At 36.5% G+C, this 24,318-nt stretch overlaps 1 protein-coding gene across 1 annotated transcript; it reads right to left on the bottom strand.

Moving 5' to 3' along the window:
• Positions 1-223: 223 nt before the first annotated feature.
• Positions 224-23,805, bottom strand: LOC140741447 (uncharacterized). The gene is made up of 52 exons (XM_073071654.1): positions 23,511-23,805; positions 22,714-22,730; positions 22,591-22,614; positions 22,423-22,467; positions 21,634-21,735; positions 21,441-21,515; positions 20,873-20,917; positions 20,431-20,484; positions 20,032-20,085; positions 19,648-19,701; positions 19,366-19,419; positions 19,138-19,191; positions 18,958-19,002; positions 18,406-18,459; positions 18,222-18,266; positions 18,079-18,132; positions 16,869-16,967; positions 16,727-16,771; positions 15,846-15,944; positions 15,219-15,272; positions 14,987-15,094; positions 14,840-14,893; positions 14,641-14,739; positions 13,903-13,956; positions 13,581-13,679; positions 13,058-13,111; positions 12,870-12,923; positions 12,464-12,517; positions 12,293-12,346; positions 11,681-11,725; positions 11,465-11,563; positions 10,534-10,641; positions 10,343-10,396; positions 9,769-9,822; positions 9,395-9,448; positions 8,730-8,783; positions 7,041-7,148; positions 6,854-6,907; positions 6,082-6,135; positions 5,669-5,830; positions 5,007-5,114; positions 4,569-4,676; positions 3,778-3,831; positions 3,569-3,676; positions 3,355-3,408; positions 2,911-3,018; positions 2,754-2,807; positions 2,426-2,533; positions 2,052-2,331; positions 1,564-1,754; positions 1,069-1,314; positions 224-672 (listed from the first exon to the last, which is right to left on the bottom strand). The coding sequence occupies exons 1-52, from the start codon at positions 23,788-23,790 to the stop codon at positions 526-528; spliced, it is 4,395 nt and encodes a 1,464-aa protein (XP_072927755.1). The 5' UTR covers positions 23,791-23,805; the 3' UTR covers positions 224-525.
• Between the last annotated feature and the right edge of the window lie 513 nt (positions 23,806-24,318).

Genomic DNA, 24,318 nt, shown 5'->3' with positions numbered 1-24,318 from the left:
CCTAAGCTTAAATAGCACCTTTCATTTTGATATTTTTGCCTTAAAGCTGTGTAACCTATCCCAGCATTTCTTTTTGATTCACTGGCTTGTTGATACTTTAGGTAACATTTGTGTGAGGTAGCCCTACAAGTTTTATATTGAGGATTTGTATCTTCTGCACTACAACATAGGAAAGAACAGATTTTGATGGTTTCTTGCCACATGTAGAAGGACAATAACAAACTTTTGACATTTTTTCAAATTTATTTTGCCACCTGAAAATGGTACATACAATCTTTCAGTTTTTCTCTGCAGTGGTATATGGCAAAATGTCACCTGCAGTGATCTCTGAACTCCAAGGGGAAGTTTACACCTGACAAGTACTTTTTTCCTGTTGCCATAGAAACAGAACTTAAAAGTGTCCTTGTAGTTGCCCCACCTGTCTTCAGGCCCGAAGTTTAAGCAAGTGGACCGTGGCTGTCGAATGAATTAGAATTCAATGCATAGAAAGTTTAGAGATGACTGCAAGTAAATTTCAAGTCCGTTTTACAAGAAGCAGACTGGGCCAATGTCAACACCAAATTCTTGATCAGCGCCACCAACGTCCATAGGTGCAATGTCAATAATAGGCAGTCGTGTTGTTCTCATTGATTTGTATTCAAAGACTGTTCTGCCCCATTTGCCAGTATGTCTCTGTTGAGTTAAAGGAAAACCAAGAATCATTAATAATTCCTGAAATGAGACTTAACTATTGTATCTTGTGCAATGTATTTTAGCCTAGGGATCCTGTAGAAGATGTGGGGGATGGGGGGCAGTGGAGTACATTCTACTTCACTTGCATGCTTTTCATCCCACTTGATTAATCCCCAGATGGTGGAAGTCAAAACACGCCCCACAAAATATTATGGTAAGGTGCTCCCCAGTAAATGAATCATAGGTATTCCTTCAGTAATTTAAAGTTAATTTCATTAAAATTAAACATTGGGAACAAGTTTCCTGATAACTAAACTGGTTCTCATTTCTGCTATAGGTGCAATTATTAATAACCTATAGCCCTTAAGGTCCTGTTAATGGTATCGACAAACTCACCGTGCAACCATCCTCAGTAACACTGTATGTGAATCGACTGTTGCCTTCTGCTCTGATTTCAATTTCATTGGATCCTTGGAGCAATACGGCCTTCTTCAGATTACCAGTTTCCTCATCCATGTAGGCAATGCTGTTCTTACAGTGGTATGTGATGTTCTGTGTTGCCTCAGATGACATTAAGCGCAGGAAGGTAATCTGGATTGCAACATCGCTGGCAAGAACACCATCATCACCACCATAGCCAAACTAAATTGAGAAATAATGCAGTTTTATTAAAATGAAAATTAAAGTTATTCAGTTAAAAAAGCTTGTGTGACATGGAAGCATACTTCCAAGCAATAAGATGCTTCAAAGTCACTTAATAAACTGATATATCATTTTTGCTAAATACATCTATTTTAATTTACCATCTGATTATTAATACATAAAACAAAATCAGACACATTTAATGAATAATAATTTGTATAAATACAAAAACGAAACATTTGTTCATACCTGGAAGCCACCATCCATGTTCTCGCCAAACCAGACGTGCTTCTTCTCTTTTGGATTCTTGGTTGTGTACCAGTTCTTTTGTGGGATGGACTGTGGGCTTGGATAGACACATGTCTCACCAGTTTCCATGTTACAGAATACGCGGATGGCATCCAGAGAGCAGCCTTGGTTTGGATCAATCCAGTAATCACCTGTTGAAGAATGGTGAACGTGTTTAATGTTCCACTTATAATTTACCCAGATCAGCTTCAGATGCTATGGAACTTTATACTACCCTGACAAAGCTAAAAGTTAATTCAAACCTAAATAGGAATGCTATTTGCAGTTGAATTTTACTTACAGCAATTATTCCTTATTACATTGTATTTTCAATCATAGCATTTCAATCATTTGCCTCGAGTGCGATAATCCCTACATGCAAGTTTACTCTGTGGGTAGTTTCAATATTGGTTGTGAAGAGTATGGATGAGGTTCATGTTTTAGCTTACCGCTCTTCCATTCTGGGTGGCACATCTTCAGGTCACGGCAAGTGCGGGCTGGGTTCTTTCTAGTGCCTTCTGGGCTGCGGATGCTCTCTATTTGCTGGGTGAGGGATTTCAGGGTGGTGTCAACTTGGATATCACGGTCTGCAACAGCACCAGCATCATCTGCCCTGAAGTAACGGAGAGGATCTGGACCTTTCTCTAGTGATGGTGCCAAGAACTGGAAGTCAAATCCTCCATGAGCTGGACCAGGGGGGCCAGGAATACCAGGAGGTCCAGGTGGGCCCTACAAGGTGGTTAAGGTTTAATTAAGAAAACATCCCTTGAAGAAAATCAAGTTCCTAATCAATTGTAATGGCATCAGCTGAGTTATTACTTACAACAGGGCCAACTTCACCAGTACGACCACGAGGACCAGGTGGACCAATTGGACCAGGCAAGCCACTAGCACCATCTTTACCAGAAGAACCAGGTGGACCAGCAGGACCCTAGAAGAAAGGAAAAGTAATTATTAATGAACTCTGTGATCATTTTGTCAAATTATCCCTGATATTAAAGTTAGGAAGGTTCTGCAATCCAACATTTAATGTTTTCATTTTAGATATTTGATTTTATTAAATGAAGATTTATTTAAAGCTGCTTTTTGTTGTAAAGAATTATTGTAGCTAAAAAATAGACACCTCTTTCTGCAAGGAAGGAGATACTTACACGTGGACCAGCAGCACCAGAGGGGCCAGCAGGACCTTGTTCACCAGGAGGACCCTGTTTGGCAAAGTAAAATATTTAAACATGGTAATAATATTAGACAGAATTAATTATCTGAAGAATTAGAATAAGTAATTTCTCATGAAAACGGATAACTTACAGGAGGACCAGGCAGACCTTGGACACCTGGGAAGCCTCTGTGGCCCTTAATACCTCTTGCACCAGTCTCACCAGCTTCACCTCTGTCACCACGTGGGCCAACTGCACCCTGTTTGAAAAGAAAATCCAGTTAGTTTCTGGTATCTGGTATTTCATTGTTTACAATTCCAGAAATCTAAGAATGGAAAGTCCAGCTTGAGTTGGGTTAGTATGTCCTACACTGTTTTTATATTAAGCTTAAACCTTTTCCATAAAGTCAATTACACATTGTTATAACTAATTGTTGTCTTTTCATTAATTAAGAATACAAATAGGTGTACATTATTATAAATACACCTGTAAATTTGTTTGCTAAGAATTATCATTGGTGGTGCAGACAAAGTCTAGCTCTATGAAATAAATATGAACATTTTGTAAGATAACATTAAAAAGCAATGCTACTTACAACTGGACCACGAGGACCCATTGGACCAGCAGGACCAGCAGGGCCAGCAGGACCCTGTAAAATAAAGCAAAATGCAAATATAATTTTCAAATCAATACATCATTTTAAAACCAATACATTTCAAATGGTTGGGTTTTTATTAATACTGTTAAGTGAAAAATGTTTATCACTTTGAAGCTGAAATTGTAGAATGAATAAAAAGAATTATAATTACAGCTTCACCACGGTCGCCATTCTTCCCAGCAGGACCAACTGGGCCAGGAGCACCAGGAGCACCGGGAGCACCAGGAGCACCAGACATACCAGTTTCACCACGATCACCCTAAAAGTGAATATAATATTAATTTTTAATCATCATTCAAAAATAATTAACTGCTCGTATTAACAATGTTTAGGAGCTTGAAACAGAGATGAACTACAAACCTTGGGACCAGGTGCACCATCACGGCCTGGGATACCTTCAGCTCCAGGAGCACCCTGTAGGAGATACATATTTTAAAAATTTAAAAACTAATATTTTAATATTAAAACATCACCTTTATCACTTTCACCAACAGTAGTAAGATGCATTTACTTTACAAACTGAATCAGAATGCCAGACTGAAAAAGTGAGAATCCCTTGACACAGGGCTTTATGATTCAGAATGATATTGTCCCAAAATCCGATTGACACTATGCACATTTAATATCCAGTGGAAGTGAAAGTACTTCCCACTTACAAAGATGCACAAATTATGGAAGTGGTGTGCAGCCATATTTATCTGATACTATAGCTGCATTTTTTACATCACCAAAAAAGTGAATATAACACACTCTCTTTTGTGGAAATTGCAGGTAGAAGTGTAAATGCAAATTCAGCATGTACTCCAACTAAGATCTTTAAACAAATGCATTCCTAGAAGTAGCCAAGTAACTGATTCTATAATTGATTTGTTGAAAATATTTTGATTTAATATCTAATTATGTATTTATCCATATAATTCAATTTGGCAGGCACACAATACACTCAATTTAATACATAGAAAAATTATGGATAATCCTATTTTAAATTACTTATTAAAATCAGATTTTTTTAAAAAAAGTGTGGGTGCAAAGAAAAAAAAGAACATGAAAAAAATTGCAAAAATTGTTAATGTGCAAGAATGTTTGATTATTGCACTTTGGAAACAAATGAAATCAACCCCTCAGGTGCTCTAATTTGGTTACATTCATACCTCACGTCCAGATTCACCAGGTGGGCCAGCTAAACCAGGTGGACCCATTGGGCCAGGAGGACCACGCTCACCAGGTGCACCAACTGGACCTTGTTTGCCAGGTTCACCCTATGTATCAAATAGAGAAAATAGTTCTATTCAATGTACATAAAAAACATTGGTTAAAAGATGTAATGCTGAAATATGACAGATCATATTGTAAAGGAAATTAATATCAAATATATTCATAATCAGGAGGAAACCCTAACTTAAAAGTAAAATCAGCAACAAATATCTTTTATAGACAATTTGATAGTCATGCATTTACTGCTGATTCCACCAAGAAGTAAATGATTAAATTGTTCAAATTTTTATTTGAGATGTAGCTTATTGCAAAGACTATATCCTACATGAAGAACTTCACAAAACAAAAACAAAAAAAAATTGATCTACACTCACAGTTTGACCTTGGAGACCCATGGGACCACGTTCACCTTTCGGTCCTGAGATACCAACAACACCACGGACACCGGCAATACCCTGAGGTCCAGGAGGACCAGCTGTTCCCTAGGAGAGAAATAATTCATTGGAGAAGGTAAATAACAACTGAAACACACTAGCTTCATTTTTAATATATTATAATTCACCCGAGTAATTTACCCGATTATTTACCCGAGTAATAGTTTTTGATGCTATTAAATGCAAGCCAATCATTTTATTGTCTGAATAGTAACTTCTTTTGTTCATTTTGCATTAAATAGCACATGAAGGATATGTACCCACTGCAATTCACCCTTCTAATATTTGCATCAAGTAAGTTATAGTTTTAAGGGATTAAAAGCTTTGGATTTTGACAATGCAAAATGAAATTTAACAGATGGCAGCAAATTGGTATCCCTTTGTAAATGCTTCCTTGAAAACCATATGTAGCATTCAACTACATTCTATTTTGTACCACTGAACAAGGAATTTCTCCTTTATTGTTTGCTACTTTGAATGCTTATATTAATTTGTTCTTTCAAATGTTAATTATGGCAGGTATTTTTCAAGTGACTGGTCAAAGGGGAAAAAAGAGCGTGCAGAAAGCCTTCACCAGGAGCAGAGTGATTTAAGCCACTTACAGGAGGACCATCAGCACCAGGAGAACCCTTCTCGCCAGCAGGGCCAGGAGCACCGACAGCACCAGGCTCACCAGGACGACCAACAGGACCAGTCTCACCTCGGAGACCTTTAGGACCTTCTTTTCCAGGAGGGCCAGGTGGACCAGGAGGACCAGAATTTCCCTACAGATGAAGACAACAGCTAAAGTATTTGTGTCTCAGTTTGTAACTTTATTAAATGAAAGCAAATAAACAGTTCAGAAAATTTCACACAATTGCCAATTAATATTGTTAATATTTTATAAAGATTATATTTGGTGTGCTTTTACATTACTAAATAAATAGCACAATTGTGCTTTGCTTTATAAACATAACATTGATTTGAAAATAAAATAATTACCATGTTACAAGTCACATCCAATAACTGTACTTACACTAGGACCAGGTGGACCAACTCTGCCAGCAGCACCAGGGAAGCCAGTAGCACCCTAAGATAAAGCAAATCATAATTAGGATGGTTCACATGTTTATTTTGAATATGTATTCAAAATTGCAATTTATCTGATTGTACTTTTATTTACAAATATCATGACTATCACAGAATTTATCCTCATTTGTGAAAACACAAGTTTTTAGATATTGAGGGATTAAAGGGATACAGAGTGAGGACAGGGAAGTAAAATTGAGATAAAAGTTTAGCCATGATCTTGTTGATGGACAGATTAAGCACAGGAGCTCCCATGGCTTACTCCAGCTTCTATTTGATGTTTACCAAAACTGCATTAAACTGAACAAATGCTTTTATCAACACTTCCAAAGATTTACAAAGTTTTATGCTTTATGGATCATCACTTGAATATAATACTAATGACCAATTGGCAAGTATATTTTTAAACTGTTTGATAGTATGAGGCATTCTACTTGATGTCAATTGTATTAAATTATAGTGGTGAAAAGGAACACATAGTTGCTACTAAATAGCATATTTTACACAAACAGGTATGAATTTCTGGACAGAATTTCTCCCTCTATTTTTCTGTGGTCAAGGTAAAAGAACTGAACTTAGTACTACATGGCCAGGGGCTTGGTTCAAGGCAGTCTACTAGAATTTGAAAATGAAAGCATCAGCATCAGTGGAGCCTTGATTCTGTGATACTGGTCAGGATTCTAGTATTTAAAGTTAAATAGTTCAAAATATAAACTTACAGGTGGACCTGGAGCACCGCGAGCACCTTTAGCCCCAGTAGGACCAGTAGGACCCTGAGGAAATAGAAAGAAAAAGATGTATTTGTATCAGATAAAGACATGCATAAAGACGGAAGGAAAGCAGGTTTCCTTCTTAAGCACTGAGTTTTGATTTGAGCACCCTTGTGTTTCTGAAATGTTTACTTACAGGTGGCCCAGCAACTCCAACTGCACCAGAAGGACCTGGAGGACCAGGATCACCCTTTGCACCAGTGTCACCAGCTTCACCCTTAGCACCGGGTTGACCATCAGCACCCTGTAATGATTAACAGGAAAAAAAAGTCAATAAGCAATGATTACTTTATAACTGATTGCTTACAATTACTTTTATTTAAAGAATAATTCTTGAGTAAATTCTACTATTTTAGTTACCATGCTCTTAGGAGGCCAAGGTAATATTTAATAAATTATGCGATATCTGTTGCACTAAATAGAAGTTTTAATACCAACATTACTTTCATATAGGCTGATATTTATTTAAGCATAAGCAACTAGAAACTCATCTGCATTATACCAAGAAAACCAGCAGTGTTGACTGATTTTATACATATTTCTTCATGATTTAATGCCAGTGACTAATATGCTATAGACTTGTTTGGTCTGAACTTTTCTTGTTCTCTAGCAGTTTTCTTGGATTTCACTTTGCTCAAGTGAGTTCAAAAGTGTAATACTCAAATTAGGTTTCTGGTCTGTTTACTTCCAGAAGTACCAACATTTAATAACTAAAGGCTCAATCTGAAGCCGCTTTAACTGGGCATACACATTTCTCCTGTGGTCACAATTCTACACAGCTCTCTGCAAAACAAGTCTCATGGAGACGGACCCAAGTTAGGATCTTGATCTCCATACCCTCAGGAAGGTTTCAGATGCCAATTGAGTAAAAAGAAATATATCTGACAAAAGAGGATGCACAGGACACTGACTCCACTAAGGCTTCACGCGCCACCCCCCCCCCAACCCCCAATGAAAACTTCCAGGAGGAACTGTGCCTATATAGGATTACCCTTCATTTCATATGTGATGCTTGAAAAAAGCTCACATGTGACATCATTAACATCAGTATCAGGGTCACATTACTCTTGTCTCAGAGTCCTTGCAAAGTGATCTATGTGACATTTTAATGTTCATTGCTGAAAAGCAAAATCAGAAAAATCTATTGGCTATTTAGAGATTTTTGCTGAATGTTTCTTCTATATTTCTTCTATATGTTTCTTCTCCCAGAAGGGAGATTTGGCTGCAAGTGTAGAGTACCCAAAAGTGAAGACCCTCATACAGGACATTCATGCCCTTACAAACTTCTCCCTGGTAACCTCTTGCCACAAGTGCCCCATAAACATGGAAGCTGCCTCACGCGACACCTGTTCTTCAGGAGCCCATGTATGTTTCTCTGCCCCTTCTCCTCCAGCAGTCTCACATCATTCAAGCAACCACTTATTCCATGCCAATGTTACCGAGCAGCTGAAAGAGTGCTGGTTATATTATCCTTTACTAGCTACTTCAAGGTTAATAGATGTGAGGAAATGTGCTGATAATATACCAAAACCTATAGTGTCTTCTACTCCGGAACACAGTACTGTCAAATGAAGGAACTGCTGTAGAATTGGTGCTAACAAAATTCATTATTGTTTTAAGATTTTTCTGGAGCAGTATTAGGGAACTTCCTCATTCTCTTCTTTTAAAGATGAAACAATGAAGCAGATGAATTTCTGTGCCACAGTTATTTTTTCTTACAAGATCCATGTCAAAGCCATTTTATATATTAAGTTCCTTTTATCAATGTGAAGACCATAGTTATTAATTATTTATAACTTTTATATTAAAGGATGACAATACTTACAGGAGGACCAGCAAAACCAGCAGGGCCAGGAGGACCAGGTTCACCACGTTCACCCTAAAGAGAGAAATAGGAGGTCAGCTACATGTACATCTTCAAGGAGATTCAACATTTAGAAGCTGAACAAACTTAATAGGTACTACATTTTAAAATACAAGGATAAAACAGTGGTACATTTTGAATGGGCTTTACAACTACAACTTTGAAAATACATTTAGGTAAGTACACAGATAGAAAAAGTTTAGGCAGATATAGGCCAAATGCAGGTAAATGGGATTAGCTCTGGTAAGCCCCTGGTTGGCATGGTGAGTTGGGCCAAAGGGCTTGTTTCCATGCAGTATAACTCTATAAGACTGGTTTGTAGTGGTTAAAAATTTGCATGTTCTGTGTGCAATTCCCTCACCCCCTCTCCCACCATTGCATATGAAACCCATCAACAGGATGGGAGCCTGGAAACAAATTATTCATATACATATTTAACAACATAAAATATGCAGTTAGTTGTTGTGACATGTAGTATAGTAGAAGCTTCACATTACACAAAAGTTTTAAAATTTGCTTCTATTGATTTCAATAGAACAGAGTTCTGTAACTACTATCACTGCCATAGTGCAAGCAACCTTGGATGAATTTCTAGTTCATGGCCGTATAAAATGAATTCTACTTACTGTCTGACCACGAACACCAGCAGGACCAGAAGGACCAGGAGGACCAGCTTCACCCTGTAATCAATGAATGCAATGATGTAGTTAAGACATAATAGAAGATAACTTCAAAATAATAAAAACTGTGAATTTGACATTTAAGTATTAACAACAAACAATATACATTTATTGAATGTCATTTGGTTAGAATGATTATTATTGTGTTGATTGTTAATAATTTTGGAAAGAAATATATTCTCTGTAAGTGTCATGTGAGTTTCTGTATTGATTGCCCTTGAAGTACTAATGCCATAATGAGGATCGATGGTGTATGATATCAAGTCTGTAATGTTCTGAAAGGTATTTAGTTAATGATAAATAGAATTGAAATATATTACCTTCTCACCAGGGGCACCAGCATGTCCAGGTGGTCCAATTGCTCCTGTCATACCCTAAGAATAATAATAATATTTTAAAATTAGTATCCCAGTTTTCAGTAACGTTGGACTATTTTGACATTGGAAACTGCAGATAGAATGCAAATGCAAACAAACCTACTTAGATATAGGAACAAGTTGAATGAATTGATCTAAGTAAGTAAGTAAAGGGTAACACAGTGGAACAGCACCAGCAGACCAGGTGTAATGCCACCACTGTCTAAGAAATTCACGTGTTCTCCTTGTGATCACGTGGTTTTCTCCCAGGTGTTCCAGTTCCCTCCCACATTCCAAAGATGTACAGAGTAGTAGGTTGATTGATCACATGGGTGTAATTGGGCGGTGTAGGCTCATTCAGCTGGAAGGGCCTATTACTGTGCTATATCTCCAAATAAAATGAAAAGTGCAGGATGAAGACAGAGTTCTAACATTCATTCTCTATCCTGAAAGCTTTGCTTAAAACCTCCTGTACTATAAGTGCATATGATTGGCCTTAGTGAAAAAAAATAAATTCAAGGAATATATGACTACTTACTCTCATTCCATCTTTGCCTGGAGGACCATCAGCTCCCTTTGGACCTGCATCACCCTATTAGAGACAGAAGGGCAAAGGAAAGAACAAGAGATAGTTACTTTTAAGCACAGGAGCATAATTTATACCATATTATATTGATAACTTGGTGAAATTTAACAAAATGTTAGAATATTCAAGGGAAGAAAACTCACCCTTGCACCTTTGGCACCAGGAAGTCCACTAGCACCACGCTCACCAGGCATACCCTGCAGACCAGGTGCACCTTGGCCACCAGGAGCACCTTGAGGACCAGTATCACCCTAAAAGGAACCAGAAGCTGTTCTTTAACATCACTGGCTGCATTTAGCCTAAAGCTTTCAAAGTTAAAATGAATATATTTCTGGATATACTGAAGTAGTCCTTATGATGCTGTGCACATTTTGAATTCATGTTCTAAACTGGAGGATATTCTAAGGAAAAACATCAGTGCCTCAATTATTCCTTTTATATTGGGATGTGTACTTCTGTTTCATTCTTTAGAAGGTGCCATGCATAGTACAATATCCTTACTTTGAGAGAACTTCATTCCATGCTTTAAAATTTTTATAGTCATATTTTACTTGTACCTTCAAATATAGAGTCAGCTGTTCCTGTTCCTTTTGTTTCCAATCGCCACCAATTCCTCCCACACCTCTCCCAATCCAGTATTTGGTGTCCTGACTACATTTCCCCCTGACCCACATCCTACATGTACCACCTAAAGAGCAAATCAAACCTTGACCTGAATTCTGCAGACTTCGTCATATTGAGCTGCTGAGAGACACTAGTTTGTTCATTTTTAATTCCATGCATTATTTTCTATCCCCAATCCAATTGATTTCGTCCCATTATTTTGCTCAGAAATAATTAAGACCCACAGATGAACTCCTTCCCTACAAAGTTTAATCCCAAATAGTGTTCTTTCTTACAAGCATTTGCCCTGGGAGGAAAAAAAATGTGAGGAAATCAAATGAGTATGCAGATGATAAATCAAGTAGGTTTAGTTCTGGAATGGCAAATATAACAAATCATCTTATTTATCTGAAATTACTACCACTTATATCTGGTGGAAATCCCTTCCCTTTTATACGCGTGAAGAATTACCTTGGGACCATCACTGCCAGAAGAGCCAGGAGCACCACGAGCACCTGTTGGACCTGCAGGACCAGGAGCACCACGTTCACCAGTGAAGCCTCTCTCACCCTAGTAAAAATAGCATTGGAACATTAGAGAAAAACAATGATGAGGTAAAAAGGGATGAGGTAAAATTATCCAATGCAAGATTTTCTTTGTAATAAGGATGCATTTTAATAAACTTACTCTTGGACCAGTCATGCCAGCAGGACCAACATCACCGGGCAAGCCCTATTGTACAAAAGTAAAGAAATAGTAATTAGACTTTAAAAAAAGCACTACATTCATAAAACAGTTTATCCTTTCTGTTACATCAAATATTTTTTGTATAATTTGCAATTAAAATTGTATTATTGCACCATTATAAAACTGTAAGAATCTCAAACTGGCATCCTCTGTGCAGTAATCCACATTCTTAAAATTTTGTATTTATAATTTTCTTATGGTTTACCCTACAGAGGGAAACTCCTGTTAATAGTTTTGCACAAGTGTGTATATTTTCTGGCAATCAGAGAAGCCATTTTAGAATTTTAAACCAAGAGTTTGTACTTATGCCCTCTACAAAGGATATCAAATTTCTGTCAAATTAAACTAATAACATCAATTTCATCTCAGTTAAACTAATGGTTTCTTATATAGGATAAAGCTATGTAAAATTTAAAGATTCACAATTCTCAATTGTCAATATTTCTATAAAGTTTAAATTAATCAAAGATTATTTACATGGACAATGCAAACAGTGACCAACAATAATTCTTCAGATGTTACTCTAACACACAATTATGTCATGATACAAACCTGTTCACCAGCTTTTCCAGGTTCACCAGCAGCACCAGGAGGACCAGGGAGACCCTAAAGAAATGAAATTAGGATATTGCATATTAATAATTACATAATGCAATGCTTTGATCCAAAACATTATACAATCTTACACCCTCTTAAAATAATGGGATGAACTAATGTTTATACCTGGAAGCCAGGAGGTCCTGGGGGTCCTTGTTCACCTCTTTCACCACTTGGGCCCTGTGTAAAAAAAGTTACAGATTCAAATAATGATTGTGTCATATGCTAGTTTAGTTATTGCATGCATTATTAACTATAGAGTAATGTAACTGAATACCCAGTTTCACATGCATTACAGCTGTAATATTATCTTCTATAATAATATAAGTGATTCTAATATAAACATAAACAGTTACTATATAATTTGTCTGAAAACTTTTACTTTAACCCATATGTTTGTAAAACAAAGAGATTAGGGGCAATATTTTCCTTTCATGCTTTCTAAACCAATCCCATACTAACATTAAATTTGAGGTTGCCTCATTTATCACGTTGAATATATTTTCTCTTAGATTTTTCATATTTTACTTACAGCAGGGCCAGCAGGGCCAGGAGCACCAACTTCACCATCTTTGCCAGGAAGGCCCTAAAATTAAAAAAAAAATAATTCTTTGATTACATCTGTCCTTGACATCTAGTGGTTACAAATGTTACTCCCTAAAGTTCTGATGTAGGAATGTTGAATTCCAAATATATACAGTATACGCAGCTAATACTTACCATTAAACCAGCAGGACCAGGAATTCCCTTCTCACCATTTTTGCCTGGCTCACCCTATATGAGACATAGGATTAGAAAAAAAACACTAATGAGATTATTGTAAATATTTAATCATATAACATAACTTTTTTCTAATAAATTAGATGTTTCATGGGTTAAGAGGGACAATAAATCAGCCACAATGGAATGATGGAGCAGGCATGATGGCCTAATCCCGCTCCTATGACTTAAGGTTTTACTATTTCAATGCCTGTGCTACGCAGTCTGTACTTTTGAAGGGATAAACCATTAAGAAATTACAGATCACTGTCTTCTGAAGTAACGGTTTTACACTTGTTTCAGCTCCCAAATCCTGTTAGAATAGGGGCTGGTGTGACTATATGAAAGCAGATACTGAACATGTCTTTGCAGCTGTACTTAATGAGCTGTAATTTGTTTTTTGCCAAACTTTAGCCAATTGATTCCAATACACAATTGAGAATGAAAACTATACATTATATTATCTTTGAGCTTTCATACTTACAGCAGCACCCTTGGGACCAGGGAAACCCATCACACCAGGTTGACCTCTTGGACCAGCAGCACCAGGTGGACCAGGGCGACCATCTTGACCAGCTGGACCCTGTTAGGTTAGAATATACTGTACATTGATGCTGTGAAAATGATGCAAACCTAGATTTCTTCTGTGGAAATACTTGCTACTTATATGTAGTAACAGAACTTAAATTTAATATACATTGTCTTTATTTTTAATTTTATTTCAGCTCTCTACTTTTGATGAAAAATTACAAGTAATTAGCTTAAAATAAGATTTTAAAATGCTATTCAAACGAAGAGATACATACGGGAGGACCAGGCTTGCCATCAGCACCAGGACTGCCAGGGCTACCAGTCAGACCCTAAAACAAAAAAAGGTTTTTAAAAGTGCACTATAATTACATCTCTTACTTTTCAGACAATGATTTGCAGCTACTAAAAACAATGAGTTATTTGCCAATATGTCTGTTTTTAAGGCTTGAAGAATGTCTCATAGTCTTATATATCAACCAAACAGAAAAAAAATGGAATCAGTAGATTACCACCTTTACATTTAAGTTACTCATAAACTGCACCCATCCCCCCAACAATACATTAAATAGGGATATATTTCAATCACCTGCAAGTTTCAGAAAAGATGCAAATGCATTGTGACTTTCTATATTAAGTAGTCTCAAGGGCCAATTGTAAATATTATCAATTTTGATTTGTAATCTAAGGTGTTTTAAAAATAAGTTGAATTTTGCTTTCTTTTCCTTGTGGTATTGGCTTATCAGGCATATTAAGCTAATTTGATAAAAATAATAGGTTTTGGTTTGAAAAAAATGTAGAACTAGATCTTCCTCCAATTTCAGCATGGGACACTTTTTAATTTTGTAATTTAAAAAGCTACAATTTAAAAAAATAATGCACATTTTACACTAAGAAACAAAATTGTCTAGATCATTTTCTTAGTATGCTTTACGTAGGTTTTGTCTTACACTATTGGGTTGGCTTTTACATTATTTATACATTAGGTCTGCAACTTAGCTTTGGAGAAAACTCACCCTTGTACCAGGCAGACCGGGCTCACCAGGTCTTCCAGATTCACCAGAGGCACCTTTGGGCCCAGCAGGGCCGATATTACCACGTTCACCGGGAGGACCCTGTAGGAAACAGGCATTAGAAGAGTTTAGAGAAACTCATATATGGCACTGTCCTTGTAACAAAGAACAAAACAGAAAAGTTTTAACAACATTTACATACTTTAGGTCCAACAAGACCCTCAGGACCAGGGAAACCACGATTTCCAGGGGATCCCTGCAAAGGAATAAGAGATAATGAAGCAAGATCATGCACAAGAGGAGAAATATTTGAAGCTAATTTTGTTGTTGAAACCTATATTCAACTTACACGTTCACCAGGGCTACCAGGAGCACCCTGAGCACCAGGCTCACCACGAGCACCTCTCTTGCCCTCCTCTCCAGCTGGACCAGGTAAACCTTGGGGACCAGTAATGCCCTAGAGAATAGAAAATGTAATTAATAATCAGTCGACTGGAGCAACTAATATCTACATGTTTTATAATTCAATCACATTTCCAATTAAAAATTAATTGTGTATAAAGCACAAGATGCATACTTACAGGTTCGCCTTTTGCACCTGATTCACCCTTGGGACCAGGGGCACCAGCTTCACCCTAAAGTACAAAGTTATGGTAACTACTGGGAGGTCAAAACAAAGACACCTTCATTTTATGATAATGATTAGATTCTGACTATATTACTGAAATTCTAGAGGCTTACTTTTCTCCACCTCTATGCCTCATAGGAAATCAGCAGAACTTCTAAGAAAGTGATACAGTTGTTTCAAGCTTTGTATAAAATTTACTTGGAGTTAGAAAGGGCATTCAGCAATATGCATGGGATCAATAGCATGCAAATTAAATAACACTTGTCATTATCAAAATATTTTGCTAGTGGAACACTGCATTGTCCTATTAAAATAATAATTAGTAGGAAGAATGATGTTGATATTCCTTTTCTATTTACAGGGGATGAATCTAAATTATATGTGGCTTATAAAGCTACTCTATCATATTGGAAGATTTTAATACCAAAATGATCAGAAAGCTTGGGAAAAGTGCCATCTCTGGGATAACCCAGATCCATAAGCACTAAATATATGATCTTCAATGCCATCACATTACTCTGGATAATTTAATACTTACAATGATGCAAAAATATTTTTGATAAATCCAGTAGTTACTTACATTGTTACCCTTAGGGCCAGTAGGTCCAACTGCGCCTTGTGGGCCACTTGGTCCTCTTGGGCCGGGGAAACCAGGAGCACCAGCAATGCCAGGAGCACCCTAGTACAAAAAAAAGAGAAAAATATATCAGTCAATGACACCAAGACATTACTGGAAGCAAATTCATTTCAGAAAAACATTAATTTAATAAAATGTACCAGTGAGCTTTAAATGTGCATTATTATGAACTCTTGTTACTAATCTATGTAAATACTCATCAGTTAAGTTCTATAGCAAAGGAAAGAGAAATGAAAAATAAAATTATTGGGGGGGGGGTGGATTTCAGAGCTTGGTATCTCCATAGCCAAAGATCTGGTTGCTAATGGTGCACTAGCTAATATTAGAAATGAGGAAGAGGAAGAATTACAGATATCAGGACTATAGAGCTGGAAATGATAGGTAGGTCATGAAGGGAATTGAAGAACAAGGATGAAAGTTTCATAGAGCCAATACAAGTCAATGTATGAAATAGTACTGGATGTGAATTAGGACATGAACACCAAAGATTTTGGTATCCTTAACTTTATGGATGATCGAATATCAGATGCTGCCCAGGAATACATCAGGACACTCAAGCCTAGAGATAACAATGAGAAGGCGAGCTTCAACAGAAGAGGAGCTGAGGAAAGGATGGATAGGTTATGCTACATTAGGTGGAAATAGGACATAGCACTGGTTGGACCTCCTCTGAAGTCAACTATGATGCCAGCATGGCAATCTAGTTCAGTTTCAGACAAATACCTGGGAGTAGAATTTTTTGGCAGGGACTAGACTAAATCAGAATAACTGCTAGACAAACACTTGGTTCGAGAGATAACTTACGTAATGAATTTAATACTCACAACTGCACCTTTGGCACCAGGAGCGCCATCAGTACCAGGGTTGCCCTAAAGGTAAAAACAAAGATTAGATGAATCAGTATTTTAGAAAAGTAACCAACTTTTTAAACTGTTAAATAACTTGATTTTTAGTGCTGATACTTACAGCGGGGCCAGTTGGGCCAGCAGGTCCAGGACTACCAGGTTCACCACGAGCACCAGAAGGACCATCAGCACCACGACCACCAGCAGGGCCAACTTCACCCTAAGCCAAAAAAAAATGGCATTTTAACTAGGCTTTTTTGATCATCAGGGTTGCAACAGCAAAACAGCACTGGCAGGTTTAAAAGCTTTACTCAATTAACACTTGGCTTTTGATTTTCTGTTTTAAAGTATGAAGGATATCAAAATATCTCTCAGAAGTAAGTACCTCTAATAATTACTGCGAGGGTATAGTGAGATCATTTTTAGACATTGGTTTAGGTTTCCATACATGGCTGTGGTTTGAACCACAGAAATAAAAGAAATTCGCTGTCAAATTGTGGTGTTCACTATAATAGTTTATTGATAACCTAATCGTGATAACCCAATATTGCCATACAATTCTAAGGTGTTGTTGCTATAAAAGCCATTGACCAAATCTTCATTACATATGAAGCACATCTCCTGTCTCCATATGCACACTGATTTTATTCAGAGAACTAATTCCCAAAACCAGATTCTTATATTCATAAGAACTTTACTCCTTTATTCCAATAATAAAGAAGTTACATTTGTTATTATTGTTCCATGCTATCCATTCCTAACATCTGGAATGTTATCTCAGATGGAAGTGTCAAAAGTATCATTGAAGTCCATGAAATTGAAATTTGGATGTTCAATGTGCATTTAGATCCTACGTAACCAACAATGAATTTCATCCACCAGACTTCAATGAACTAATGATTACAATAGAATGGAAATCCTTGGAGTCAATAGAACTCTTGTCATGTAAAGACAACTAGATAATCATTGATCCTAGATATCAAGTCTATCAAAACTAGCAGTAAATGATGGAGCAATTTTTGGCATTTTCCAGTCTGCTTTGACAAGAATAAGTCAGTCATGACAATGTTCTCATAGTGAGATGAAACACAAGCTACCAAGATTAACTTTCCACCACTCCTATGACAAGCAAATAACTTACAATATCAGTGTCTCAAGTCCAATCTACATTTGCCTCAACCTGATCTTTGTGCTAAATGCGTAGTGCATTTTTCTTAACTTACCTCAGTTCAGAAATCATAATTTCTGATGTGAAATTTTTAATGGAATCACTTATATTAGTAAACAAAAAGCACAACTTTTAAAGTTCAAGTTGTGGCATGTAAACACACCTTAGCTCCAGGAGCACCAGGGAAGCCAGGAGGACCAGCTGGACCAACAGAACCCTGAAAGACAAGTATTTAGCTTAATATTCCATTCTGATAAAAATGCAGAAAGTGTAAGAACATGAGTCAGATTAATAAAAAGTGCTTACAGGTAGGCCAGCAGCACCAGCTGCACCATCGTTACCACGAGCACCCTAGAATCATTAAAAAAAGACTCATTATTATATTTCTTTCAAGCTGTTCAGATTATATATGCATAACATTTAAATGGTTAAAATATTATGACAAATCTTAAGGGCTTGTGATTCATTTAGAAATGTGTTGTACACTTACAGCAGGGCCAGGAGGGCCAGGACGACCTCGCTCTCCACTTGGACCACGTGGACCCTGTTCACAGTAAAACATGGTGTTATTTCTATTCCATTTATTGCATATCATAAATACAATTACACTTCTGTTAATGATTTGAAACAATACAGATTATAGCTCTTTTCAATCAAGATGATAAACTGAAATGCGCTGCCTTGAATTTCCATTGGATTCTCTTAATTTTTATCTTAGCTTCACCTGGTCACAGCTTTACCAAAAACTGCATGATAGCTGGTTTTAGCCATGTGCATCATTTTGCTCAGTTAGTAAAGAATCCCATAGAAATATCACAGGTGTCAGTGTACTGTAACATAGTTTTGCCTTTTATAAGGAAATCCAGATTACTTAACAGGAAGAATCTAGATGATCATCACAAATGAGAAGGCAAAACTCAATGTACCTAACTATTTTTAAACACCATTGTATTAGACACTTCCTCCCCTCATATAAGATATTCTTTTCAAATAAATGTTAAATTTCACTCATATTCTAACAAATTTATGTTAACTTGCTTACCATTGCACCAGGAGTTCCATTTTCACCAGGAGCACCAGTTTCACCCTGTTGTGAATGGAATGATAATCATTTAGTGGATTGAAAAATTACAGTGCAATACTAAGTATTGAGTGTTCAATTAGAAAGGGGAAAAAGTAGAGTGCTGAAATAATCACTCTTCCTTCTAAGTGAAAACATTACCTTAGGGCCAGCTGGACCAGTGTCACCCTTAGCACCATCCAAGCCATTGAAACCCTGTACAAAAAAGGAAAAGTAATGAGAAACAATGCTCTTAATGTCTTACAAATTATTTTATCATTCTGACTTCAAAGTGTTATACAGATGCACTTTGCATGTTTTACTAAAATAAGTACTTCTCTGTACTGTTTGTTAAATACCAAGAAAGATCAAGCTATAAGATGGTCTTACTCTGTGTCCTTTGATTCCTGGAAGTCCAGGAGTTCCAGGGAAACCACGAGCACCCTAAAGACATAATAAACATTTGGTAATATCAGGGAAGGAATACATTTGAAAAATGTATCGGCTAATGCATTTTAGTGGTCAGGTAATATTTTTTCAATCCAAATGTTTACAATGAACAAAAGATTGTAAATTATGCATGGAATTAACCACGAGGCAGTAAGTGACTCACATTACATGTGATGAAGAAGTTGCATAATGTTCAAAGAATATCAACTGAAAATCTGTTACCTGAGGACCAGGAGGACCACGATCACCGGGGCGACCAGCTTTGCCATGTTCACCCTATAGAGGAAAGTAACCAATATAGCCAATATTAAAAAGACAGTAGAAATTAAAGCCTAATATTCAAAATAAAACAAAGAGAATCATATCATAGCTATGGATGTAGCAATAGTTTTATCTAGTATGTGCAATGATTGGAGTTAAATTTTATTGTATTAGTGATAAATAATTATTTCAAAATATAATATAGCAACAAAAGATTTTAGATTTATTCTATATATACACCACTACTGCTGAAAATTCTACTTATTTATGCAATTTGTTCAATGCAGAAATAGAAGTTCAGACGCACATGTACTAAGTACTTTTGCTGATTTCTTGGCTACTTACATCATCACCATTCTTGCCAGGGGGGCCAGGAGGACCACGTGGACCCATGGGACCCTAAAGAGTTAAAATATCTAATTAAGAATATTGGAACAGAAAAATAGAAGGATGTTATGTGTTAGCCAGAGGAGAATTGCAATACCTTTAATACTAAAGGCAAAAAAAAAACTGAATATGCTGGAATCTAGAACAAAAGCAGAATGCTGGAAAACCTCAACAGGTGAAGCAAGGCCAAAGGTGCAAGTCAAAGTTTCCAACCAGGATTCTGCATCAGGTAGTGATGTCACCATGCATAGGTAATATTTACAGAAGGTAAAGTGGTAACTATGTTTCCAAACAATTTTAGCTTGATTACTAATGAAAATTAAGTTCATAAGCAAAACTGCTTTATTGATTACTTACAGGTGCACCTGGTTCACCAGGCTCGCCTTGGTGTCCTTGGAAACCTTGAGGGCCCTAAAGAGTAACAATAGAAGTAATATGTTATTAATAATTGCCGTTTTAATATACCCACATCAGTGTCATTTTCAATAAAGTTCTACACACAGTACGTTTCCTTAGTTGCCAATACTTAAGCTAAGGCTGACTTTTACACTCCATTTCCATAATTCAGATATATAGAAACTCATGGAACTGAACTTAAGACTGCAAAAGCAGGTTTGCTACGATACAAGAAGTCAAATGCTACCACCAAGGATAGATGGTAGTTTATATATATAACATACAAGTAGACAGCAACGTTCTTAATGTTTTATACTTTTGGATAAACCTCTATTGGTCTAAGTGTCAAAGGCATCTTGATACCAATCAATACTTCAAAAAGATTACTATTTTGTGTACTTACAGGTGCACCAGGGGGGCCAGGAGCTCCTCTGGGACCCATTGGACCCTATGACAATAAAAGACATCATGTTATACACTACAATTACATATTTTACATTCTATTGTGAAGAGAATCACATCTACTGAAGAAATTATCCAATAATCACATTTAATTTAATCAAGAATCAAAGCATGTGAATATCAACAGATATTGAGTTCATTTATATTTTACACTTTCTTTCATTTCAAATAAAATTCTAATTCTCAGTAATTCATTATTTTACTTCAGAATGGTCAAAACTACATGCACCATTATGTAGGGGAATGCAGAGTTTTTCTTTTTAAAGCATATACATACATAAATATCAGTCACCAATTCTAATCAGCTCCCTTCATTCAGATCCATTGAAATCAATACAAATGAATGCAAGGAGATGTTTGGTCAATGGATATATACATAGTGTGTACACTTGTTTACTAGTAGTTAAACTGTAGCAAATGTGTAGGGAAATAGCTTTGTCATTTACTTAAATTGAATATTGCATTTTCTCTCAAATACATTGAATGGAATAAAATGTAAAAACTCATACCATAGGTCCAGGCATTGGAATACCACCAGATGTTTTCTCACTGTAGCCATCATAGATCATTTGGGGGAGGAAGTTCTGAAAAAGAGCAAAGATGACTTAGCCAATTGACATCAGTAGAATGTATTGAGAATAATCCAAAGTGTTCCACTCTTTTTTTAAAAAAGCAGAAAATCACCAAGTTAGGGTCACTTACTCCGCCAAGGCCAGATGTTCCAGGTGGGCCAGGTGGACCAGGAGGACCATCTCTGCCGGGAATTCCAGGAACTCCATCTCTTCCTGGTAATCCTGGAAGTCCCTAAAAAAAGAAAGATAAATTTAATGTTTGGAGTTAAAGATCAGAATGTAATGTACATGAATTCATCTTTGGTGAATTTACTGGTTGAGCAAAACTGTTTATCACTCGTTCATGTTACTTTTGTTGATTCCCAGCTAATAAACCCATTCCATCCTTTTTATGATTTTTGCTAAAGCATTCAGAGGCTAAATTGGTAATCCTTTGGCTGTATATGGATAGAATATAGTACACAGAGTTCCTATCCATTTTAACATTTGGCATCTAGTACAGATGGCATGATCAACAAGTTTTGAGTCTGTGGCCATTTTGTAGCATTGTCTACATGACAGATATATTAAAACTTAATAACTTATGAAGGACATATGAACAGAAAGAAGCTATTTAGCTGTTCATGCCTGTGCTAAAATTGTATTAGATTATTGATGACTAATATTTTAAATCAACCTACATTGGTTCTGTATTCCTCAATATAACACCTGGCAAATGTCTATCATGTGTGGTTTTCAATTATTTTATTATCTTTTATTCTAGTAGAGAGAGTCAAGGAGAGGAAAGTGGAATTTTCCAATCAGGGCCACTTTCCTCTCCTTGACTCTCTCTACTAGAATTTTCTATGTATTGTATCAGTGTTCTTAAATCATCCCAATGCAAAAACAACTTTATTGAAAACAATAATAACCTACTTACTCTGTCACCCTTAGGACCAGGTTCTCCCTTGGGGCCAGGAGGTCCCTAGACAAACATGCAATTATTATTAAATTTTGCAAATAATTTATTAAATGTTAAGAGATTACATTATAGTTTCATAATTAATGTTTATTTTGAGTTCTGTGCATAAACAAAGTTTATCTTTACCTGAACCCTTGAGTCAGGAGAATACTGAAAAATAACAATGAGTAAATCAATGTGTGGAAATGTAATAAAAATGAATTTAAATAATTTCTTTTCAGATAATCCAGAAGTGAATTATGTACTTACTATTCCACCTTCATCTGCTGTAAAAGAAAGATTATTTCAATTAATAAGTTCTTCAGGAACTATTTATAACATTTCAATTACATAAGAATTAACAGGTTATTATAGGAATGGAGGGGTTGTTCCAAGAATTGGAACTTGATTGGTTTGAGATTTCTTCCTGGTTTAAGTTTAGTCTGACATCATCATTGAATCATACAGTGATGTAATTTCAGACATGCAAAATAAAATATCAACATCTCTAAAGCCATTTGAACAAATACTCTTAAATCGTCATAAAACTCGAAATTTTATGATGTTATCAACAATCAAAGCTAACAAAATTTAAACTTCTTGTTTGCTATTCTTTTGCATGCGAATTTAAGTACTACATAAACTGAAAACATCAATGCGACTTATAAAGGTTCCCAAAACATTTCGTATGTTCACAGATGTTCCTAGTGCAAATAATCATTGGCTGTGATAGTTTGCTAGTATCCCGATCATTTTTAGCTCAATATTTCCAAAGAAGAAAACTGTCGATTTGCTCCCAATCTGGGGTCCACGGACCCCTTGGATAATGGCAAGGCTCCATGGCATAAAAAAAGACTGGGAACCCCCTAAGGATGCCAACATTGATGGATTAAGTTTAGTTTCTTTGCTTCATTTCCGCTACTAGTCAGTCCTAATCCGTTTTGCCCCTATAATGATACAATTAAGTCTGTAAGTATATGTGTTGCTGTCAAACAGTTAGCACCAGCTGTCTTAAAGCAATGACCGGTGCTTCTTACACTTATCAAACAACCGAAGAGGTCACTTACGTCCTTGATCGGGGCAGACAGGGCAGCACTCTCCGTCGGGGAGTTCAGCATTAGGGCAGTCGGTCTTTTCATCGCAGATTATCTCATCGCACAGGACCTGGCCACTGTCGCAGACGCAGATCAGGCAAGGCTCGGGTTTCCAGATATCGTTATTTTGGTATGTTTGTCCATCCTTCATGCAGTCCCCCGTCTCACCTGCAAAATGAACAGGGAATCTAACTAACACAGCACCGGGCGTTCGTTGGTGCACAAAATACAGGAACAAAAATCTGGACGTCATCACTACATCTCAAAACAGACAGACCATTTAATAAAAGAAGGGGAATAATGTAGTCAAATTTCGTGCAAAATAAAAGGTTCCTAATTCGAAGAGAAAACAATACAGCACAAATCAGCGATCAAGCATCCATTTAACAACGCGTCTCAGAGATATTTGTGAATCAAATTTTCAAGCAACACACCTCGATGTTTTTTTTTTCAGATGTAGAACAAAATTCCTGATATTTTGATAAAAGCATATAGTGTAAATGAAGGCTAATGAAGATTCAACAGATGGCGCTTTAGCTCCATTCATATTTTGCCATTGGTACAAATTATCATTTCTCCCTCCCGGCAGTAAATGGCGCACAACAAATCAAAGAAGTTGTCTCAATCAATTAAATGTTATTTAACTTAAAACGTTTTCATCTTAAATTGTTGTGTGCTTTGGGAATAATTATATGTTGGTTTGATGGGATGGATGACGGAAAGAGGCGAGGCAGATTAGTTTTAAAGAGCGCAAGTTTGCGCATTGACTGAAGGTGGCGAT

This window comes from Hemitrygon akajei, chromosome 18 (assembly GCF_048418815.1).
Source record: "Hemitrygon akajei chromosome 18, sHemAka1.3, whole genome shotgun sequence".
NCBI classification, from domain to species: Eukaryota; Metazoa; Chordata; class Chondrichthyes; order Myliobatiformes; family Dasyatidae; genus Hemitrygon; species Hemitrygon akajei.
Note: the sequence above shows the minus strand (reverse complement) of the source record. Positions and strands in the feature narration are given on the sequence as shown.

What these genes read in the sequence shown, in the direction of transcription:
- LOC140741447 (XM_073071654.1), bottom strand. Translation starts at nt 23,790, where the DNA reads ATGACGTCCAGATTTTTGTTCCTGTATTTTGTGCACCAACGAACGCCC. An exon ending in CTGGCCCTAAGGGTAACAAT is followed by an intron (nt 15,273 to 15,845) that starts GTAAGTAACTAC and finishes TTTGTACTTTAG; the next exon opens with GGTGAAGCTGGTGCCCCTGG. An exon ending in CTGGTCCTGCTGGTTTAATG is followed by an intron (nt 12,924 to 13,057) that starts GTAAGTATTAGC and finishes TTTTAATTTTAG; the next exon opens with GGCCTTCCTGGCAAAGATGG.